The following is a 21,042-nucleotide window of genomic DNA, read 5'->3' as shown; positions in this document are numbered from 1 at the left end:
TTGTAGGATCACATGCAAATTAACAATTTAATAATAACCCTTTTTCCCAAAAGATCAAATGGGATAGTTGCTCATAGCCTGATTTTTAAAAATTCAAATACACATCATTTCACGCATGTGTGGTTCACCTTTATTTTTCCTTAGAAATCCAGCCCAACATTTATTTGGTCTCTTTTGAACACTCAAGTGATAAATGTTGCTAAGTGCTTATGGTTCCCAGTCAAAAATGAATAACTTTCTGGGAGTAAGTACTAGGTGCCTGGCACCCTGGTGATTGATATAGTGTTTTCACTTCAGGGTGTGGGCCTGGTACTCATAGGGCTCAGTGGGGAAAGTAAATGAATTGACTGGACAAAATCTCTTACCCAATACTTCTGATACTCGTAACTCATTACTGTCAGTGGCCTCAGTGTTAGCACGAAGGAATAGCTGCACACACACACACACACACACACACACACACACACACACACACACACACACGGTGGTTAAGTTGGTACCTTGATTCTTATTTTTTATTATTGAATTAAAATGTGTGTCTTATCATTACAATTATTTATGAAGGTTGGGTCTTCACTAGGTTCATGATGAAGTATATAAATGCTTGCACCAAAACAAAAGGTAACCTGTTCTGCCAACAGACGCATGCCTTCCCTCCCTGATGTCAAACGTCTGGATCCCAAGCTGCCCTGAAAGAAAGCTTGCAGGAGCACAGGCATACTGTATTTCAAATGGAGATTTTATGTAAGCTTATTTTTATAGTGATTCCGAGAGAGTAGCTGCTTGGCTTTTTACCTATGCAAACTGGAAATAAAGTAGGCACCCTGCCAGGTCCAGGCTGCCATGGGTGACTCATACAATGACATCTAAAGGGTCCAGAAAAGAACCCTGACTAATGGCTTTTGGATTCCATGTGACCTTTGATCCTCAGTGTCTCAGACCAAAATAAATGACCTAATTTCAAGAAACTATATCCAGTATGTGAACCCCAATGAGTGAAAATGTACCTGCTCCACGGTGATTAATAGGTAACTTGCCACTTATAATTCCTTAAATCTTAGCCAAATGAGGGTAAATTTACTTTTAAGATAATTCATTAAAAAAAAAATTAACTCACTTTCCAAGATGGTGCTAATTTGAGAGTGACAGTAGTACACAAGTCAGAAGAAGTCCTCCCAGGAACAAGTAAAAAAAAAAAATACATATTCAATTTCCTCAAAAACATGCCACTGTTTCAGTACTTACTGATTACTAACTGACAAAAGCCATCGGTGTCCAGGGCCAGGGCAGGCCTCTGGGGATGTCCACAACCACCACACACACTCTCTCTCATCCCATAGTTAACTTCCAGCTCTGGCCACTGTCCCCAGAAGGCTGAGGCAAGATGAGATGACATACACCCTCACCTGTAACTAGACCTTTAATACAACCTTTCCATCTACCCAGAATGTCCAAGAACACTGTCAATAAGCTAGAAGAGAGGACTCTTGTTTTTTGTTTTTTGTTTGTTTTTTTTTCTGTGACCTTGGCCAAGCTTTTGGTGTCTTTGAAGTACTCTGTGAAAACTACTTGATACACAAAGGGAAGTTGTTATCCACTGAAAAATAACTGAGGCTTGCAAAAGGAAACACAATGATACAATGAAAATAGCTAATTGCATTTGAACATCGGGCTTAGGGAAGTATGAAAATAAAGAAAAATCACCTTTCTATTTAAAATTTGTGTTTTGGTGTGTTGTCCCTCAGACCTTGGCTAGGTAGGGTGTGGCCATGAGCCAAGAGAATGGGCATCACTGGGAGCCTCCTGAGGATGGGCATCATCATTGGACGTCTCCTGAGGATGGGCATCATCACTGGATGCCTCCTGAGGATGGGCATCATCACTGGATGCCTCCTGAGGATGGGCATCATCACTGGACGCCTCCTGAGGATGGGCATCACCAGGAGCCTCCTGAGGATGGGCATCATCACTGGACGCCTCCTGAGGATGGGCATCATCACTGGACGCCTCCTGAGGATAGGCATCACCGGAAGCCTCCTGAGGATGGGCATCACCAGAAGCCTCCTAAGGATGGGCATCACCGGAAGCCTCCTGAGGATGGGCATCACCGGAAGCCTCCTGAGGATGGGCATCACCAGGAGCCTCCTGAGGATGGGCATCACCGAGAGCCTCCTGAGAATGGGCATCACCGGGAGCCTCCTAAGGATGAGCATCACCAGGAGCTTCCTGAGGATGGGCATCATCACCGGAAGCCTTCTGAGAATGGGCATCAACACTGGAAGCCTCCTGAGGATGGGCATCAACACTGGAAGCCTCCTGAAAATCCCTGTCCTTGAATCAGAATCTACATTCTAAAAAATAAAAATAAAAAATTATATATATATGTATATATACATGTATGTATGTATGTATGTATGTATGTATTCCCAGATAACTTAAATGTCTCTTAAAATTTTAAGGATTCTTTCTATAAAACTAGGAAAAGAATCTTCGAGTTGGTCATAATTTCCATTTTCTGATGTTTTAGAAGACAGCCTTTAATTTTTAAAGTATGTCCGTGACACTCCCATGAGTTTCTGGACCTATTCAACATATGCCTCATGATACAAATCCAAGGGAAGGCTGCGATTATAAATGCCATGCTGTAGAATCAAGTCACAACAGTATCTTCTATTAAGAATCTATACATTCAGTCTGTTTGTTTCCATTGCATCACCTTGGTGGTTTTCGTTAATACGGGATCATCTTTACTTATGATGTTTAATGCCCACAGGCAGTCTGGACCTTGACTGACTATCCTGAGTAAAGGAGGAAGGGAGACATAAAACACCGGAAGTGTGGACTGCACAAGAAGGTAAACAGGACACTGCAAGCCACCAAGATGACAATGTCAACACAATATTTGGTTTCGGTTGTGAAAATCACCTTTTCTCTCTGACGATCAAGTCCCTGGTGAGTCTGTCTCTCGTCTTATTTTTCTACACCCAGCAGTCAACAAACTAGTACTGTGACATGATACAAATTTTCTTGAAAGTGGTAAGTTGTTTGTTTGTTTATCTTCCTGAGACAGTATCTCACACTATGCAGTCCTGGCTGTCTTGGAACTCACTAGGTAAACCAGGCTGTCCTTGAACTCACAGAGATCTGCCTGTCTCAGCCTCTGGAGTGTTGGGATTAAAGGTGTGTGTCAGTGCATGGGGCATAATGAATTTTCTAAACATGAACAATGGCTAGGAAAATGCACAGTTCCATGTTGTAACCAACAGCCCTGTCTGTAAATACCCAGAAGCTGACTCCTACCTTGAGACTAATTCTCCCGCTCTACACCCTGTGACAGCCAACCTATGTAACACGTAGCCTGTGCTAGGTCGGATAAAAAAGGTAACATGTGTAACCCAGACATCATGTTTGCGCATCATTTTTCAGTCTTTTCCCAAAGGCTCTGAATATGTACGCCTTAAGTTTAATTTGGTCTTCATGCGCAGTGCTAGTTAGCACATTCACTGAGCTGTACACATCAGCTCAAAAATACATCATTTACACCTTTCGACTACAGCCCCTCGAAGACATTTCCATGCAGGAATATTCACATCTGATTTATGGGGCTACTTCAACAGCTGAGCAGCCAATCTTCCAGTGTAACTATAACACATAAGAACAACCTAACTGAAACATATAAATTCCACATACACTTAAAAATATTATTGTCTGTAATTTAATATAACAGAATGTTTCTAAGCTTACAGCCTTGCATGCAGAAGCAATTTTTCAAGCATTAATACTTAAATGGGTCATAGATACCACATCTGTCATTCTGTCCTGAAGTCTATGAGGCAAAACCAAGACTATGCTGGCCTATTGATTTTTCTAGCATTTGCTTTAATTTACTTAACCATTGAGAAATCTATCAGTACATAAAGGGCAACTGTCCATTACTGCCTCATTTGCAGACATTCCTTCCCCTCATTTTTGGTAAATATTTCCCTTCAATTGCTACGTGTTTACAGTGTAAAAATGAATTAGGAAAGTGCGCACACCTGTTTCTGTTCAGTAACGGCTGCACTGAGGTATATGTAACGCGCTTAAAGATAGAATAAATATCTAGACATTATTACATCTGTGTGCAAAGGGTGGTAAATTAGATCCTAATTACATTAACAGGGATTCTGCCTCCCAGCTTAAATTTTACATGAGCACTCTGCAAAGCTGCAAGGACTCTGCTGTGGTTTCTTTATGAGCTGGTGATTACAGCTACTTCCTATGCGGTCACTAAATATTCTGTTTACAAATAAATGAAGAAGCTTTGAGCCAACTTGCCAGGGTAATAATCTATTTTTTTTTCACTCCCCCTCCCTCTTCTTAACAAACTCTCTCTACACACGCATGGCAACAATCAGGAGCCCTGGCTTCATCTAATTACTCCATCACATAATTTCACAAATTGCCTTGTCACTAGGGAGCCAAGTGCAAAACACGCTCACAGTGGGATCTCGGGCAGCAGTTTTCCCTTTACTACTCATTCCTTGTTAAATTAAACACGGCAACACCAGTTGTATGAAAGAAAGTCAGAAAGAATGCTTGCAAATAAGCCAGACATGCATAGCTCCCGTCTACCATCTCACCGAATATACAGCTGGCGTCTCAAACAAGAGGACCCGCTTGCCCGGCCCAGGGTTAATTCAGTGGAGCTGCTCCAGTGCACCGAAAGGCCGAGAATAAATGGGCTCCTCCAGAGAGTAAACTCTAACATCCACCAGCAGAAACATGGACATCTAGGAAAAACATATGATGTTCTCCAGCCCCTCCTATTCATTAGCCTTTCTGCTATGTGAAACGCCTGGCCCTGATGGTCACAGGAGAAAGTGCATTTGTAGTAGATGAATGGCGCTGAGTCCTTTGAAGGTATACACAGCACGCTGTGTTTCTATTCTGGAGAGAAAGACAGAGCCAAAGTCTGCTAATCTTTAAAAATCCTCAAAAATCAAAGTTCATCAATCAAGTTCTCGCAGTACTAAGGTGTTTCTCTTTTAAGTGTTAATGCTGCACATGTTTCTGAAACACATCAAGATAAATGCTTCTTCCTCACAGGACAGATGTGGGTGGAAGGCAGGAGTGTGCAGCCAATGCCATTACTAGAGGGAGTGAACCTGAGGTTACGCTCCTGGAAGCTGACATTTTTATATCAACAACTAAACACAGCCACTGGTAATTAAAGGTATTGCTTTGTGACTCAGGAGCCAGCGGGGTCAGGTACCATTTTCCATCACAAACCCGTCCTTTATGCATGTAGATTTGCCAGCATTATCTGCACAGGGAGAAGCAGACATTAACAGCAGCTGTCTCTCTGCTTTTACACTGAACATTCTATTCAGACAGACAGGTGGAGTAATTTAAAAGCCAATGCGGTGCAATTTCAATGTGACTAATGTCACTGCTGACTAAAATGCCACCATTACCACTGTTTATGGAAACATTACTAAAATTACATTTTATTCATAAGAATTTTAGGATTCTGGTTATTACTAGCTTTAAAATGATCAGCCCTCGGTGTCATACCCCCCAAGCAGCAGCTTAATTCTCTTGGGTTTGGCAGCCTTCTCTGCTAAGAAACGACAGTTGGATTGGAGGTTCAAGAGTAATCGAGGCTGTGTGCACAGTTTCTTCTATCTCCATAAAGCAAATTAAAGGCATAGCTCTTTGGCGTCCTGACCATGTGTCAGGAAAAAAAAAAGTCTTCAAGGAGCTAAATTCTACATTAGAGGGCTAGTAAGGACTTGCATAAGGGAAGATTCTTTGCCCTAAAACCACCCTCAGACATGGGTAGAAATGTACATATCTCTAAAAGGAAAGATGCACAGTTACAATGTGTTTAAAACCTGAAATTCTAGCAGTCATAAATTATGAATATTGTTATGAACTATCACTAGTTATAAACTTGTCTCCTCATCGGGGTAGTTAGTTGTAGGAAACAATCGAGTAAAGAAAGGACCATCCATGACCCATAGTCATCAGGAACCATCTCACTGCACTGAGGAAATCTTGTGCCAAATCCCCCGACTCAAATTTCTTACATAAAAATACACTTATTAGCTGGATATGGGATGTTGTCATGATTACACCTTTGAATTCTCACAATGCAACAGTGCAGTTTGATTTGGCTTGTGTTTCAGAGGCAAGTTGGTGGAAATACATAAGAATTCAAGGCAGAGGATCCTGGTCCAAGTTTAGTGAGTGGTCAGCTTCTGACCTGAGAAAAACCATCCCACCCACCTCATAGCTCTGTCTCAGAGTCCAGTGCCCATGGAAACCAGTGCACATTACAAACCACCACAGAGACACGAATTAGATTTTATTTAGACCATTGATCAATTATTTTTTTCAGCTGCTTAAAAGATCATCCAATGCCAAAATAATCAATAAAGCAACACCATGAAGGGAAGAGACAATTTATTTTTAAGTGAAGTCATTTTTGTATAATTTTTCCCCTGTAACATTTGGAACATAAAAATCATTCCCAAACATTTGTAAACTGGCCTGGAAATGATTTTTGTGATTTTTTTTTTTCTTAGAACCAGTGTTTACATAACGGATGACCTTCCTGGCCTCCAGACTTCCCTTGAACTTCCTAAGACACCAAATTCTCAGGGTCATTTTTGTCCTAGGACAATGGAAGTCTTGGGTGGGTCAGGGACTCCGGCAACAATACAATAACAGCTGACCCACTAAGATTCTAAGAACCAAACATCAGATTCCAGCACAAGAGTTAAGTTGGGATGCATAGCCTTGCTCAATCTTTCTAAAGAGAAAATGCCAATGAGACACTCGCACTCACGTAGTTAGCAAAACTCTCTATTTGTTAATATTTATGTGTATCGTTATTTAAGGTCTGTCTTTAGGTAATACATTTTACATGTGAAGCCATGGCCGCCACTGGGCAGCAATCGCTCTGTGAGGGCGTTTAGTTGTATCTCCAGGAAGGAAGTGCTGAAGGGGCTTTGCAACGCACAGCTCATGGGATAACTCCTTCAGCTCCCAAGGGCTCTCCACTCGCCTACAAGAAAGAGGAGTCCAAGTGTCCCAACCAGAGTTCCTCGGAACTCTTTCCCTGCTTTGTGGTTTGGGTAGAGGTTAAGGGATGGGGGAGGGTCATTGCTGTGGCCTTGACTTTTGGCTTTGTGTTTTTGAAAAGCTGAGGATTGAACCTAAGCCCTTATCTATGCTCAGCCAATTCCTTACCACTGAGATCCTTCCCCAGAAGCTGATTTTTTTTTGGGGGGGAGGGGAGGGTGGTATTGGCCTAGCTGTGCAGCTCATGCAGGCTAGCCTGAAATTCTCTGTCCTCCTGACCAACCCTTCGACTACTGATATTATAGGCATGAGCCAGCATCTCTGGTTCTGCCGTGTCCTTGATACCCTTTGATGAGACCAGGCCTAAGCCTCTACACTCCAAGATGCCTGTGTCACTAGCAATCATTTTGGTGGAAAGCTAAGCAATCATTATCATTACTGAACTGGAGCATCAATAAAATAAATTTTTGCAACCTCAGAGTCATTCTGTGTAACTCAAGTAAGCTTGGGTCATGATCAAGAGGGCTTGCGACCCAAGAAATAAGTCTTTATAATATGGTCTTCAGCAATTGGTTGCCTGCTGGCATGGACTATATGAAGCTAATATTGGATGTCAACTTCATGCACCTGGGAAGAGAAAATTTCAGCTGAAGAACTGCATCCACCATGTTGGCCTATGGACATGTCTGTGGTCATTGCTAGTTAATGTAGGACGGCCGAGCCCACCGCGGGAGGTACCAACCTTATGCAGACAGGCCTGAGCTGTATTAGAAAGATAACTAAGCATAAGCCTGCAAACAAGCCAGTGTGTAGCACTCCTCCATAGCCTGCATTTCAGTTCCTGCTTTCAGCTTCCTGTCCTAACTTCCCTCTGTGAAGAGCTGGTGTTAGAATAGACATTTTTCTCCCCAAGTTTCTTTTGGGTTGTGGTTTTTATTCATAGCAATAGATGTGAAAGGCTGACGTAAACAGAAATGGAAAAAAAAATTGACAACTTAACATGACTATTTTGGGGAGACTCAAAGAGGCAAAATGGGTTACTTTACCTCCCTACAACTGGTGGAGATGGCAAAGTTTTGAAATTTTGTCCTGCAGAAAAAAACACACATTCAACTATATTATAGAAATAAATGTGTATACACAGCCACACTCACACTTTAGTTAGAAAGACTGAGGTATGAAGATGATGTTTCCAGTTATGTCAAACGCAGGACTCTAATTCCATGACATATAGTTTTACTTCTCTCCAGACAACCTAACCAAACCAATCTAAAGCAAAGCATAAAAATATTTTACCTTTCTAAAACAAAACCAATGGCTATTTCTCTTAGTCAAACCTCCATTCTTTAGGGTGCCAAGTACCTTCCAGGAATCCTATCTTTTCTTTTTGGTTGGTCAGATTTTTTTTTAAGACAGGGTCTCCCTATGTAGCCCAGGACGGTTCACATTTTCCCGTCAGCCAGAGACTGCCCTCGAGCATCCTGCCCCCACCTCTGGAGCACTGAAGTCTAGGATTAGGGGTTCTACAACCACTGCTGGCTTCTAGGACTCTCAGACCCTGAGAAAGTAAAGAGTCAGGTTTGTATAACACTGAATTCCTAAAGACTGAATTGAGTTAGTTTAAGGGGGCTGGGGGGGGGCGCGGAGAGAAGAGACAGATTCACACATGGACATGAGGGTATCCCGATTTTAATCTAAAAAGTAAATTGAGGAGGAGCACCTGCATGCATATTCATTGACTGTGTTTGATATTTTATCTTAGAAAAACGTGCCATCATTAATTGGGATAAAAGGCAGCCATGCTGCTGGTGTGGACTTTGAAGTCTGAATGATGGCTAGAGTTCAGTCACGTGCATAGCCACAAGCAGCCTAATAACACGAGTTCACGTGGACACTTTTGATTTAAACTAAATCTTTATCTAATTAGCTCAATTAAGAGTACATCAGAGGGGTTGAGGGTGCGGCTCGGTGCTAGAGCACTTTCCCGGCATGCGCAGGCCCACGGTTTGATTCCTAGAATCCAGAAAGAAACAGTGTATGACAAGAGACCGAACATCATTTCTTTCCTTCTTAGCTTTGGAAGCAAAAGGAAACTTTAGAACTACTGCTAGCTGGACCCTAGAAAATGTCCCACAAAGACAGGACCAACCACTGGTGTGACATCAATGAACTGTCTCTGATGACAAACATTCCACTCACAGCTGGAAACGCTCGTGGAACACCCTCCACCCTCCTGGTTGTGAGTCCTGGGTACCTGTGTGAAGTTGGACTTTTGTTTTCCCTTTTGATTGTTTTCCCTTTTCTGTCTCCTCATCAATGGACCGTGATTGCCCCAGGTCAAAGGTGCATAGCTAGGAGTGGGCAAGAAAGAACTTGCAAAGGGAAGAGATGGGGGAAGGCTGGGAGTGGGATCTGCCAGGTCACTAATGGCCTCTGGGGCAAGAACTTGAAGCCAGGCCTATGCTTCCCCTTTGATCTTCTAATTCACAGTGATCATTAGTATTAACTCCAATTCTTCTGGGTGAAGGACTCCAGCTGTAGCCTTTTCAGTTTACCTGACCTAAGAAAATCCATCACCCAGCCATTAGGATTTCAATAACTACCAAAGAAAAAAGGAGGCAGTTGCCCCAGAACCTGCTATGTGCCCCCCCACACCCCAATTCCATTTTCATGACTGAACAGGGTTTCTATGATGCATCTCACAGAATAAGTAGGGCATTCCTATCCCTCCGATAATTAAACAATCCATCCCATATTCCTCCTGAGACAGATGATTCCCACTTGGATGATACACGGTCAGGGGTTCTTATGTAATCAGAGTTCGGCTATGCTGCCCCTTACAGCAGCAGACAGCAGATGATCTTTGCTGGCTGAGCCTGAACTACTGCCAGCATAGCCCAGCTCTGGTCAGAGGAAGGGTAAGTCCCAAAGGGCAAGGAGTGACCACAAAGCTACTAAACTGTGGTCCATAACTCTGTTGCCTACTTTTTGATCACGTCCCACTGGCGGGCCTTGGGGGGGGAAGAGGATGTGCTCAGTCCTTGTGCAACTTGATGTGCTGGGCTAGGTTGTATGTGGGGGACGGCTCCCTTTTTCTGAGGAATAGGGGAAGGGGAGGGAGACAAGGAAGGGGACAGGGTGGGGGACTGCAATTGGGATGGAAGGTTAATTAATTACTTAATGAATTAGTTAATGAATGAATTAAAAACCATGGTCCATGGACATCTGAAAGGAAATTCTCTCATTCTCCTACTACTGGTGTTTGAGTGTCGCAATTTCATATCTGCAGATAATGCATGATTACTCATATCTGTAACCCCAGCACTTAGGAGGATGAGGCAGGAGGATTGCTGCAAGTTGCAAAAAGAAAATTAAAATTCTGGGCTACAGGTATGGCTCAGCAGTAGAGAGGCTGGCTTAGCACAAGGCAAGGCCTTGGCTGTCAGCACTACAGACAGACAGACAGGTACACACACACACACACACACACACACACACACACACACACACACACACACACAATTTAACTGCTATAACTATTAACCACTTCCCTCGGCCAGGCACATGAGAATAAAAGTGGGCTGGGGTTGGTTTAGATAGCTCACCTTGCTGCAGAACTTTGCATTGCTTTCACAAATACAGATGACCTGCCTGTCTGCCTCCTAAAAACTGTCCTACTTCTTACAGAACAGGTAAGGCAGGCTAAGAATTTTCACTGTTAAGAGCTAAAAACGTGAAGAAAAAAAGATGTCACCAATAGCTCCCTGTGTAGACACTGACCTCTACTTCTGACCCCTCTCTTACCTTGGTCAACAGCATAAGCCACTGGGATATCAATTAGAACTCTCCCAGTGCAATAATTAATTGCAGTGTTTAGAGAGTGATTCTTCCAGAACTGTTAGCAAGGCTATGACACCGAGATCATCGGATGGATCTTGTTACCAAGATCAGAACCAGTGGACAACATCTGTCTCTTCAAGAGCGATCAATTCCCAGTCCAATTCCATTTTGTCCATGCGTAGAGTGGCAGACCCGCAGGGCACTTTTCATCTAATAGTGTTTCTATAGAAACATCATTCTCAACCTGGAAGAGTCTACAAGCCTTCACGCTGACTGTATCACGCCGACATGAGAGGAAAGTTTTATAAATATGATATTGAGGCATGAGTTTGGCCACACATATGTGAAAATATTTTCCAGGCTGGATGTTCGTGCGTGCACACACACACACACACACACACACACACACACACACACACACACACACACACACACACACAAAAGTAAAAAAAATAATAATAAAATAAAGAAATGAAGGAAACAAACACACATAGATTTGACTCAGAAACATTTGTAGGGCTTAACCCAAGAGGATCCTCATATCAGTGCAAAGACTGGGAGTCAAGAAGACTGGCTCCCTGGTTAAAGCCAAGTATTGAGCATTGACTGCTTTCTCTGCCTGCATCTGTATCACAGACACCTTCACTCCTCCTGATTTTCAGTATTTCTGAATACTGAAATACACAGAGGCTCCAAGTGAGAAAACACAATCACTGCACTTCTAAATGAGACCCTCACTAGCTTTCCTAGCTAGATTATATTTTTTAAATGCAATATGATCAGGAAGGGAGACAAAAGAAGCAGCAAACCACCCTTGCTTTTCACCTGAAACATTGTATTTAGTTCCCTCCTTCCTTCTGGGATGACCCTGAACATATGTTTGCAACACGACACAGTAAAGCATGTGGGATAGAAAACACACAAGAGGGAACTCACTGTACGCTGTCTACTGTAGAGATAACGCCCAGGAGAAGGGGAAAAGCTTGACCTGACATGGCGTCCTGAGCTGCTTCTGACTCACGAAAAGATTAAGTAGTTTGTAATTGTGTGCAATGGCTTGTCTTCAGGCAAACGCAAGCATCTCCATGAATAAATGCTTCGATCCCCTTCCCGCTTCTCTCTTATTAGCTACCTAAATCATGTCCGTCATCCCGTCCTCTCGCAGGGAACGGTTTCTTTTGAGGGACTTCCCCTAACTCCATAATTTCCAGAGTTGCAGACTCCTTTCTTCTGCTCTTGTTGTTTTCACTACACAGGAATACACACAGGTTTGATGGCGAGGACTGCGGATCCGAGGACCAGCCTTTTGTTCTCTGGGCGAGTCGTCAAAGGGGCAGCGGATAAAATCTACCTGTGGGTAACTGAATGCCAAGGAGGCTTCCTTCTCCTGCAGCTGGCTGCAAAGCCTTTTCTACACCTTTGACACACAAATGCTTGAAAGTCTTTTCAACTTTTGAAACGGACTAAATTCAATAAAAGGATCCGTCCATTTATTTTAAAAGAAAGAAAAGAAAAAAAAAAACCCAAAAAACAAAGTGAACGCTAACAACTTACTTTCTACAAGGTGTTTTCCAGGTTTCAGAATATGCCTTTTGGTAATTAAGAAAAATTCATTTACAATTTACTACTAAATGGTTTATATTGTTACTTTTTAACTATCAGGTAGTTTCAGACTTTTGACTGTTCTTTTATCTAGAGTAAGATTTCAGAATGGAATTTTCAGATAAATTACATTAATCACATAGAATTATGGCAGTCGTTTACAGTTTGTGACAGCTTCCTAAAGGAAGATTCAGTGTCCCCAGAGAGCTACTGGGACTTGAAGCAAAGTTAGCATAGGATCAGTACTAACAAGTAGAGCATTCTTTCAAACCTACTGGTTTTTTCCCCTAGAATTTATTGGAATCAGAACCCAACTGTAAATCTGCCTAAGTGTCCCAGACGATCCCTCTGGAAGGATAGAGGGGAAAAAAAAAAAAAAGGAAATCGTCTTGTTCTTTTCATTACAGGGTAGGCAGGGTGGCAGGGTGGGGTGGGCTGGACGGGGGAAGGAAAGGGGTGAAAAAACTCCACACCCCTTAGCTTGACTTTCAGATGATGACATCAGAGCTTCATTATCAATAGTTCTGTATGAGCAGAAGGTACTGGGGTGGGTCAGGGTGTGGAAGTTGCCGGTGGAAACTGACAAGGCAGCTTCCACAGACGTTCGCAGAAAGCCCAAGAAGCCTGGCAGGAAGACCTCTCTTCCAGAGCGGTGACACAGGCCAGTGACTGAGAGCAACCAAGCCAGGCCTCCAGAACTCTCACAGCCCGTGGGTAATTTCCATCACACTGTCTCAGGAGCACACAGTTCACATAAGCCTTGTGGTATAGGTAAAATCATGGCATTGGAAAGATCTTGGTGCCTGTTTGACTTTTATTTCTTTTAGACAGTATATCTCCCTGCAAGGTACTTCACAAGGGGACAGCCTGGGAAAACCGGCACTTGAGTAAAATAGCTTGCTCCTATCTCTCCTGATTCTGTCTGAACCAATATTTGATTTTTTTTTTTTTTTTATTCAGGGACATCTCAGCATCGAGTCACCCCAAAGCTCCTTTTCAGACTGAGAAGGGAGCTGAGACTATTTCTTTTTTCCCCATTAAGATAGGGGATGGAAGTAGTTGAGCTGTAAGTTCAGGGCCATCCTGATTTCATTGTTACTGCAGATGAGCTGGTTGGCTCTGCTGGATGAACTAACTCAGCATTCTTGCACTGAGCATCTTTGACTGGCTGTGGCCTATTCTCTAAAAGGATGCTTTCATCATATGCCCTGGGTACCACAGTCCTCCCTTCTCTAGCTCAACCATGGTTGATAATCATCGGTTGGAAAGTTACCCAAGGCAGATCACAGAACATCGCCTACATACAACAAATTTCGATAAGCAACGAAGCTAGGGTCAGATTTTAAGGGAATCAAATACCTTTTCAAAATCATGGTGCTTAAAACAAGTAGCTTCCAGGACTAACCAGCTCATGAGCTTACTGTCTAGACCAGCAGTTCTCAACCTGTGGGTCATGACAGCTTTTGGGGTGGGAGGGTGTCAAATAACCCTTTCACAGGGGTCACATATCAGATCTCCTGCATATCATATATTTACATTATAATTCCTAACACTAGCAAAATTACAGGTATGAAGTAGCAACAAAAATAATTCTATGGTTGGGCTCCCCCACAGCATGAGGAGCTGTATTAAAGGGGCCGCAGCGTCAGGGAGGCTGAGAGCCACTGGTTTAGACCGTGTTTAGAATCACCATGGGGAAAGAGAAAACTATTGTTTTTAGTTTTCGCTCACTTCTTCTGGTTGTGATTCCGTTCACCAGGGCTGGAGAATATGGATTGATTTGTATCCTTGAGTGTTATCCGAGGTCCAGCCCTTATCCAGAGCAGCAGAGTTAATGCTGCCTTCATGTATCACTGAGTGTGTCCCTTTTAAAACTTCTCTCCAGGGCCACTCAGGAGGAGCATAACTTGAAAAGTCAGCCAAGGAGTGAAAGTCACCAGGCTCCAGGCTTTCATGTTTAGGGGAAAACCCTTTAAGAAAAGCAATTTAAATTTAAAATAATAAGTCCATGGAAGCCAAAGTCACAAAATTTTAACTTCCATTCATCTATGTGGCTCTATTTTAGCCTGCATCTATAATATTGAAAATCAACAATTGTACTGATTTTTTAAAATATATATATATATTATTTTACCCATAAATTTTCATTTTGACTTCTTTATTAAATGTCATTAAATCCACACACACTTACAAAATATCCACCAAAATATTGCGATTGTAACTATTTTGAGCATGAAATTCATTCAGAACAATAACCAAACCAAACAAATCCCCCGTTGGCGGAAAGCCCTGAGTCTCCAGTTTCTCACATCTCCAGAATTCCTGCAGTGAAAAGAGCGGTACTCGCACACGAGCAATATAAACTGCTGCTCTGCTTGAAAAGTCCCAGGAGGCTGCACAGGAAGAGTTGCCTGTGTATTGCTGGTTTCCTTTACAGCTCTAAATGCAGGGACAAACTTTCACCGGGGGCTCTGACTCACTGCACGGCTGTAATGGAAGGGTGCACTCAAACCACTGTACAGCAAATTACGTGATCATCTTTCCATCAAAATACAGTTGACAGTTTGGGGGACCACTCACTATAAATGGTTCACTAAAGCGCCCACCCCAGTTACCATCTATAGGGTGGGTTTTACTTTCTTTCTTTCTTTTTTTTTTTTTTTTTTTGAAAATGTAGTAACTAGCTCTAAGTACTTCAGAGTCACTTAGAGAAGCAATATCATTAAAATACATACATAAAATCACATGTACACATGGATTCCCTTATAACTCATGAAAATTAACAAAACTATAATAGTGAACTTCAAATGAAGCTCCCGGCTTAAGGTATGAGTCTACGCAATTAGCGTTAACCCTTTCTCAAAAAACTGGGAACACAGTGATGTGTGAAGTGCAGAGGGATCATTTTTTTTTCTCTATTGAAACTGCTTCATTGTCCATATTTAGTTTACATATGTCATTTAGAATCCACTTACTGTTAGATGCTGGAACAGCCACGCCCTCATGATATTGGTGGCTACTTTGGGAAAGATGCCACGCTTTTTGTGACGCTTTTTGTCCTTATCAGGGTCATCATCGTCACCTGTGCTGGGGGAAGCTACACTGTTGTCCAAGCCATCACCTGCAAACATAGTGAATCAAATTTTGACTGATGCTGCCTTAACATACTTCATTCAAATAGAATGCCTTTGGATATAAACAAAACCAAAAAAAAAAAAAAAGCAGTTACATGATTAGTAGGTTGTTTGGTACTTTTATTTCATTCTAAGACAAAGAGAAAGAACACCATCTCAGTTGAAAAATAATCAAGCCTTTAAAAAAAAAATCATCTTCCAAAGATCAATGCTGAAGGGAAAAGGAATGGGGGATAATAGCCATCTCTTGAGTGGCTTTGTTGTCCTAATACTTATTCCAATATATGTAACACCTCTGCTGGGGAGTTCAGTGTGGTGGCACTGTTAGTGGGGGTCTCTGCCTGCATATTTGAAGCCCATATAAAGTCATGGACGTCAGTTGGTGAGAAGATGCATTTACTACAGTGACTGCTGCCACAGGTGATCTGTCTTCAGACTGGCTTGAGTGGGAGTAAGATGGGGAAATCCAGGCAATCCATCACATAAGCAATTTGTCATGGAATGCTTCCAAGGAGAGAGAGAAATTTTTCTTAGTGTAGCAAGAACATCAAATCCAGTAAGGGAAAAACCCCTGACATGTTTTTAATTAGAAAATAATTGCTATTGAAATGAAAAAGCAAGGCTAGAGTCTGGGCAGTTTCTAAAATTTCTTCTCCACGTTTTGTGCACTGAGACATCACCTGGGAACACATTCCTAGAGCATCTTATTTTTCTACTGGTATTTGTTACAAACACTTGAATTGTTTATTTTAGGAAATATTTCAGTTCTTTGACTCGACAAAACAATAATACAGCATTCCTTTAATGATGCTATATTTGACAAGATGAGGGGGGAAAAAGTGTTACACATATAATTCCAGAAACTAAAACAAGTCACAAGATCTAAATTAGAAATACATTTTTTTTTATCTTCGTACCAAAGTCAATAGACCAATAACAGTGGACTGTGCTCTGACACATCTCACCAGGGAGCTCCTGAGGCCCTCTGCCCTGCCTGTGGGTTTTAGAAATGGACTGACTGATCTGGACCCAGAGGGAGGAGCTCCAATCGCCAGGCTTAGAAACGTGGTAACAACTACACCCCAGGGCACACTCACCCCATTAAGTAAGTCATTGGGAACCTATGATCCAAAGAGCCTGACGCTTTGGTATTACAGTTTGCCTGATGACCACCTATTGGAACTCACATCAGATCTTCTTACAGGACTTGACTTTCCTCTATCTCTTCTTTCTACTCTAGGTCTTGGGGGCAACAGGAATCTCTAGATTGATTTTGCTCGTTCAATCGCCTATAACAGTTATGCGCCAATCTTCAAGGAAACCCACTCCTCACAGCCCTTGGAACTTAGGAAAAGTGGCCCCCCAGTGTTTTTCAGTTTTCTTGACGCGTCCTGAGGTGAACGCCATCTTGTCAGCAGCAGATGGATTCGGACACTTTGTTAGGAGAGCTACACTACCCTGTGAGCTTTGGCAGAGCTTCTTACAATGTAAACCTCTATAGAGCATCTATCCTTTCTATGCACTTAACATCTATATAGGTTGTGAACGTTTCCCAGGCTCATGGGCCGGGTCCTCTCTAGAAAAGACCATGACGACCCCCAACCCCAAAGCCATCAGCCCCATCCAACAAAAGAGGAAAGTTCTAATCTTCAAGGTCACATGGCTGGACATGCTGATGCCCACGTCCCTTGTGGAGCAGACACCCATACACCTAAGTCGGCGCTGCCATGCTTTATTGCTTTATTTGCATAACCAGGTGCTTTGTGAGAATTCCCCCTTGGATTTGCCTAATAAATTCTTTGAAAGTCCAGTATTTAAAGAAGCTTCCACTACAGAGAAGCAATTCACCACATAAAACAACAATTCATTAAAGAAACATGAGAAAAGAAAACAACTCCACGGCGTCTAGATCTGTGATGGTTAGTCCACTGCCGGATGCAGAGGGCAGCCGAGGAAAAGAAGCATATGACCCGGCACTAGATGATTAAAAATGAAAAGCTTCTAACCGAACAACACTGTGTGGCCCACCTCCTCACGATAGGTTTCCACCTTCACAAAAATAGCCTTTTTATCCATCTCAAACCCCTTCAGATTAATTTAGCGAGCAACGCCTAGTGCCTGCCTAGAAGAGAATTCATTGATAATTTATGGAAATATCTACCATAATCCGGTGGAGATGACTTTTTTTCCAGCTTTGTGCATTAATAGATAATCAAGGCCTTAAAGCAGCCTTAGCTGCCCATTACCTCGGGCAAAAGAAGCCCTGAAAGCACGCCTTGAGGGCACCTGAATTATATACTCCATCAGGAGGGGGATCCTTTCTGCATTCCGTGTGTAACACTCCCCAGAACCTTTCCTGTTTATTTCTGCTGTATGAAAGCAGAAGCATTAAGAACAGGAATTTTTAAGTGAAGACTTATGTAGATACAATGGAGAGGCTTTTCAGGCGGGAGCCAGATCGCCCCCGTTAGTCCCTGGCAGTGACCTCTCTTGAATAAAAGGGTTCTGTTACATCATTAGCTCAAGCCAAAAACAGCCCTGGCTTAATGCACAGTTTGTTCTTCCTACTGTTTTTAGGCAAATACAGCTACTTTGCTCCCATCTGGGAGGGAAATTACACTGCTGGGCTGTAATCTAAGACAAGATTTTCATTGGAAGCAAATGCTTTCAATCCAGTGTAAATACTGGTGCATGTTCAGAGAGCCTAAAACAATAAACCTCGCTCCCTCCCAACACGGTTAGGGAAATGGAGAAGATGGGGGCCGAGAGGAGCATAATAAAACAGGGTATTCTAAAAGCAAACACTTTCATAGATTTTAATAAATTGTTTAACCTCTTCCACTTTCTAAAATTGAAAATTGATCTCACGGCGTCTCGACCTCAGAGGAGAGTCTAAATGGTCAATTGTACCTTTAGCATTTCAATTCACTCCGCAATTTGATACAGTCACCTCCATGTGGTCTCCGGAGGATTTATTTCCTTTATTTATTTATTTATTTTATATATATTTTTTTTTTTTATTTTTATTTTTAAGATCACTACACAAACTTGGAGAACCACGGCCGAGCACACCGGCAGCAGGCAGAGGCTCTAAAGCCCATTTGTAAAATGTCAGCAGCGACTTCATTGCCGGTGCTGACTTCTCCCGCCGCCAAATGAAGGCAAACTGAAAAGGTGGAAATAATCATAAAAATGATGCTACTCCATAAACAAGCTTACGGCCTCATTAGGGTAGCAGTGGGCTCCAGTGGGTGATTTATGCCCGTTTTGCTGATGCTATGAGGAAATGCCACGGGGCGACTTTAGCCAACTGCTAATGGTTTCTGACAGCTTCTTAGCAACTAGTGCAAGCAACGTTGTGGCGTTTGCTAGTGACAGAAACCGAAAATGTCATATTATCTGCCCATGTGTCATGAAGTCCGTGTGGCAATTAACTAGTAGGCCAGTGACTGTGGGGCCAGAGGCTCCTGAAAATGGCCCTTGGCTATTGCAGAGGCTGCCTGCGTGCATACTGCTGCACGCATGCAATATTCTAACGCCGAAACCCACTCCCTGCAACTTGCCAGGTTCTGATGTGAGCAGAGCAGGCCACTCGCACTCCTTTCTCTCCCTCACCTATGTGGCTCTCTGGGCACAGGTTCTGACGCTCTCTGAAGACTCTAGAGGATTCTGCCTTGCAATGAGTAATTGGTGGTTCCTGGCTCTGTGCTTTTGGACGTTGGATTCTAAGGTGCGAGAGCTACTTTTTCTGCTCTCCCACAAATTAGTCTAAAAGGATTGAAGATCACTGAAACAGACTCATTGCCTGTCAGACTACAAGAAGTAAAGGGACTCGGCACCGCAAAAAGATACTAGTCCACCAACACTGAGCTTCTACCAAGAATGGGGGTGGGGGGCCGAGGACAGGGGGTGGGGGGCCGAGGACAGGGGTGGGGGAGGGGAGGGGGCTGACTCTCTTAGCCACACTTAGCCCTTTCCAAGCTATCAACACCATGCACTATATGTCAAACTGTCAAACCTTTCAGCTTGGGCCATTTGCCCTTTCAAATAATATTTAAGGATTGTTTTGACAAAAATTTTATAGACCACGGTCTAGTGAAAGAGGCCAACCAACAAAGAAAGGAATTTGCACAACGATTGAATCTGCCACGGATAATCTCTGGTGAGACCTGGGCCTGTCCCTGTGGCATGAGGCAGGTGACCAGTGGCAACTCCCAAGCTGCCAGACAGCTCACGTTTCAACCACATTCAACTGAAACATGCCAAGGCATTTAGACTCAGCTATCTCCAGCCTTATTGTTTTCAGACCATTCAATACGTCAGACTGACCACAGCTGCAGGGATTCTTCTACAGGCAGGTTCAAGCTCTGCTCCCATTTTTTTTTTTAACCCTAAAAAGAACCTAAGATTTACATCACAACTGATGGGAAATTCCGCCTGTCAGTGGGCCTTGAAGTGAAAATAAAGTGGGTTGTGTATTGTGGGCCTCTGTGTCACGGAGGCAAAACTCCTAATTAAGGAAGTGAACTTTCAACTGCCAGAGCAAATGAAAGCAGGAGGTTGAGACCCTCTTGTTTTGCTGGAAGTTATCTGACAATCATAGGTTTGAGAACATTTTCATTTACAATCTTGTGTGGAGACTCCACAGTTTGGGGTCATATCCTATTTCTGACCTTTACTTTGTTTCTCATCCAACGTTTAGGAATAGCAGTGTCTTGTCATCAGATATGCTTGGAATCAATACCTTTAGTCACTCTGGCTTGCAACCTTGGGAAAATTCTATTTTGTCCTGAAAATGGTCTAGATGATCATTTCAAAGCCAATGGAAGATGGCTAAATCTTCCTCTCAGGAGGATTATTGTCATCTGTCATAATGGTAGACTGTAAGGGCTTTTTCTTTTCTTTTTGTTCTTCATTCTTTTCTTTTTCTTTTCTCTTTTATTTTATTATTATTATTATTATTATTATTATTATTATTATTATTATTATTATTATTATTATTATTTTGGTTTTTTGAGACAGGGTTTCTCTGTGTAGCCTTGGCTGTCCTGGACTCACTTGGTAAACCAGGCTGGCCTCGAACTCACAGAGGTCTCCCTGCCTCTGCCTCCCAGTGTGCTGGGAATACAGGCATGCGCCACCACGCCCGACTAACATCTTTCTTTTTCTCTTGTATCATCCACAGCAAATCTACAAGGGAAAATAAGGCCCCTCAGCATGTTGAGTCCAGCCTTTCTGGTCACTGGTGCAAGTGCCCATTGACTTGGAAGGATGGGTTTCTTTTCAGTACTCTCAACGTCCCCAAAGGCCAGAAGACTTAAGAAATGTAAAAACTCACCCCAAACCCACTTGTCTAGATCCTGGGGTATCCATTTCCTCAAAAGTCAGGTAGAGTAGT

The 21,042-nt window shown here is 42.7% G+C and overlaps 1 protein-coding gene across 2 annotated transcripts in view; it reads right to left on the bottom strand.

The window, feature by feature from the left end:
- Window positions 1–21,042, bottom strand: part of MEIS1 (Meis homeobox 1) — a 142,636-nt gene that overhangs the window by 46,368 nt on the left and 75,226 nt on the right. For both annotated transcript variants that reach the window (XM_084799834.1, XM_084799835.1), the window contains exon 8: window positions 15,486–15,631. In XM_084799834.1, coding sequence (XP_084655960.1) covers window positions 15,486–15,631 — 146 coding nt within the window. The remainder of the gene's footprint in view (window positions 1–15,485; window positions 15,632–21,042) is intronic.

This window comes from Acomys minous, assembly GCF_964271855.1.
Source record: "Acomys minous genome assembly, chromosome: 10".
NCBI classification, from domain to species: domain Eukaryota; kingdom Metazoa; phylum Chordata; class Mammalia; order Rodentia; family Muridae; genus Acomys; species Acomys minous.
Note: the sequence above shows the minus strand (reverse complement) of the source record. Positions and strands in the feature narration are given on the sequence as shown.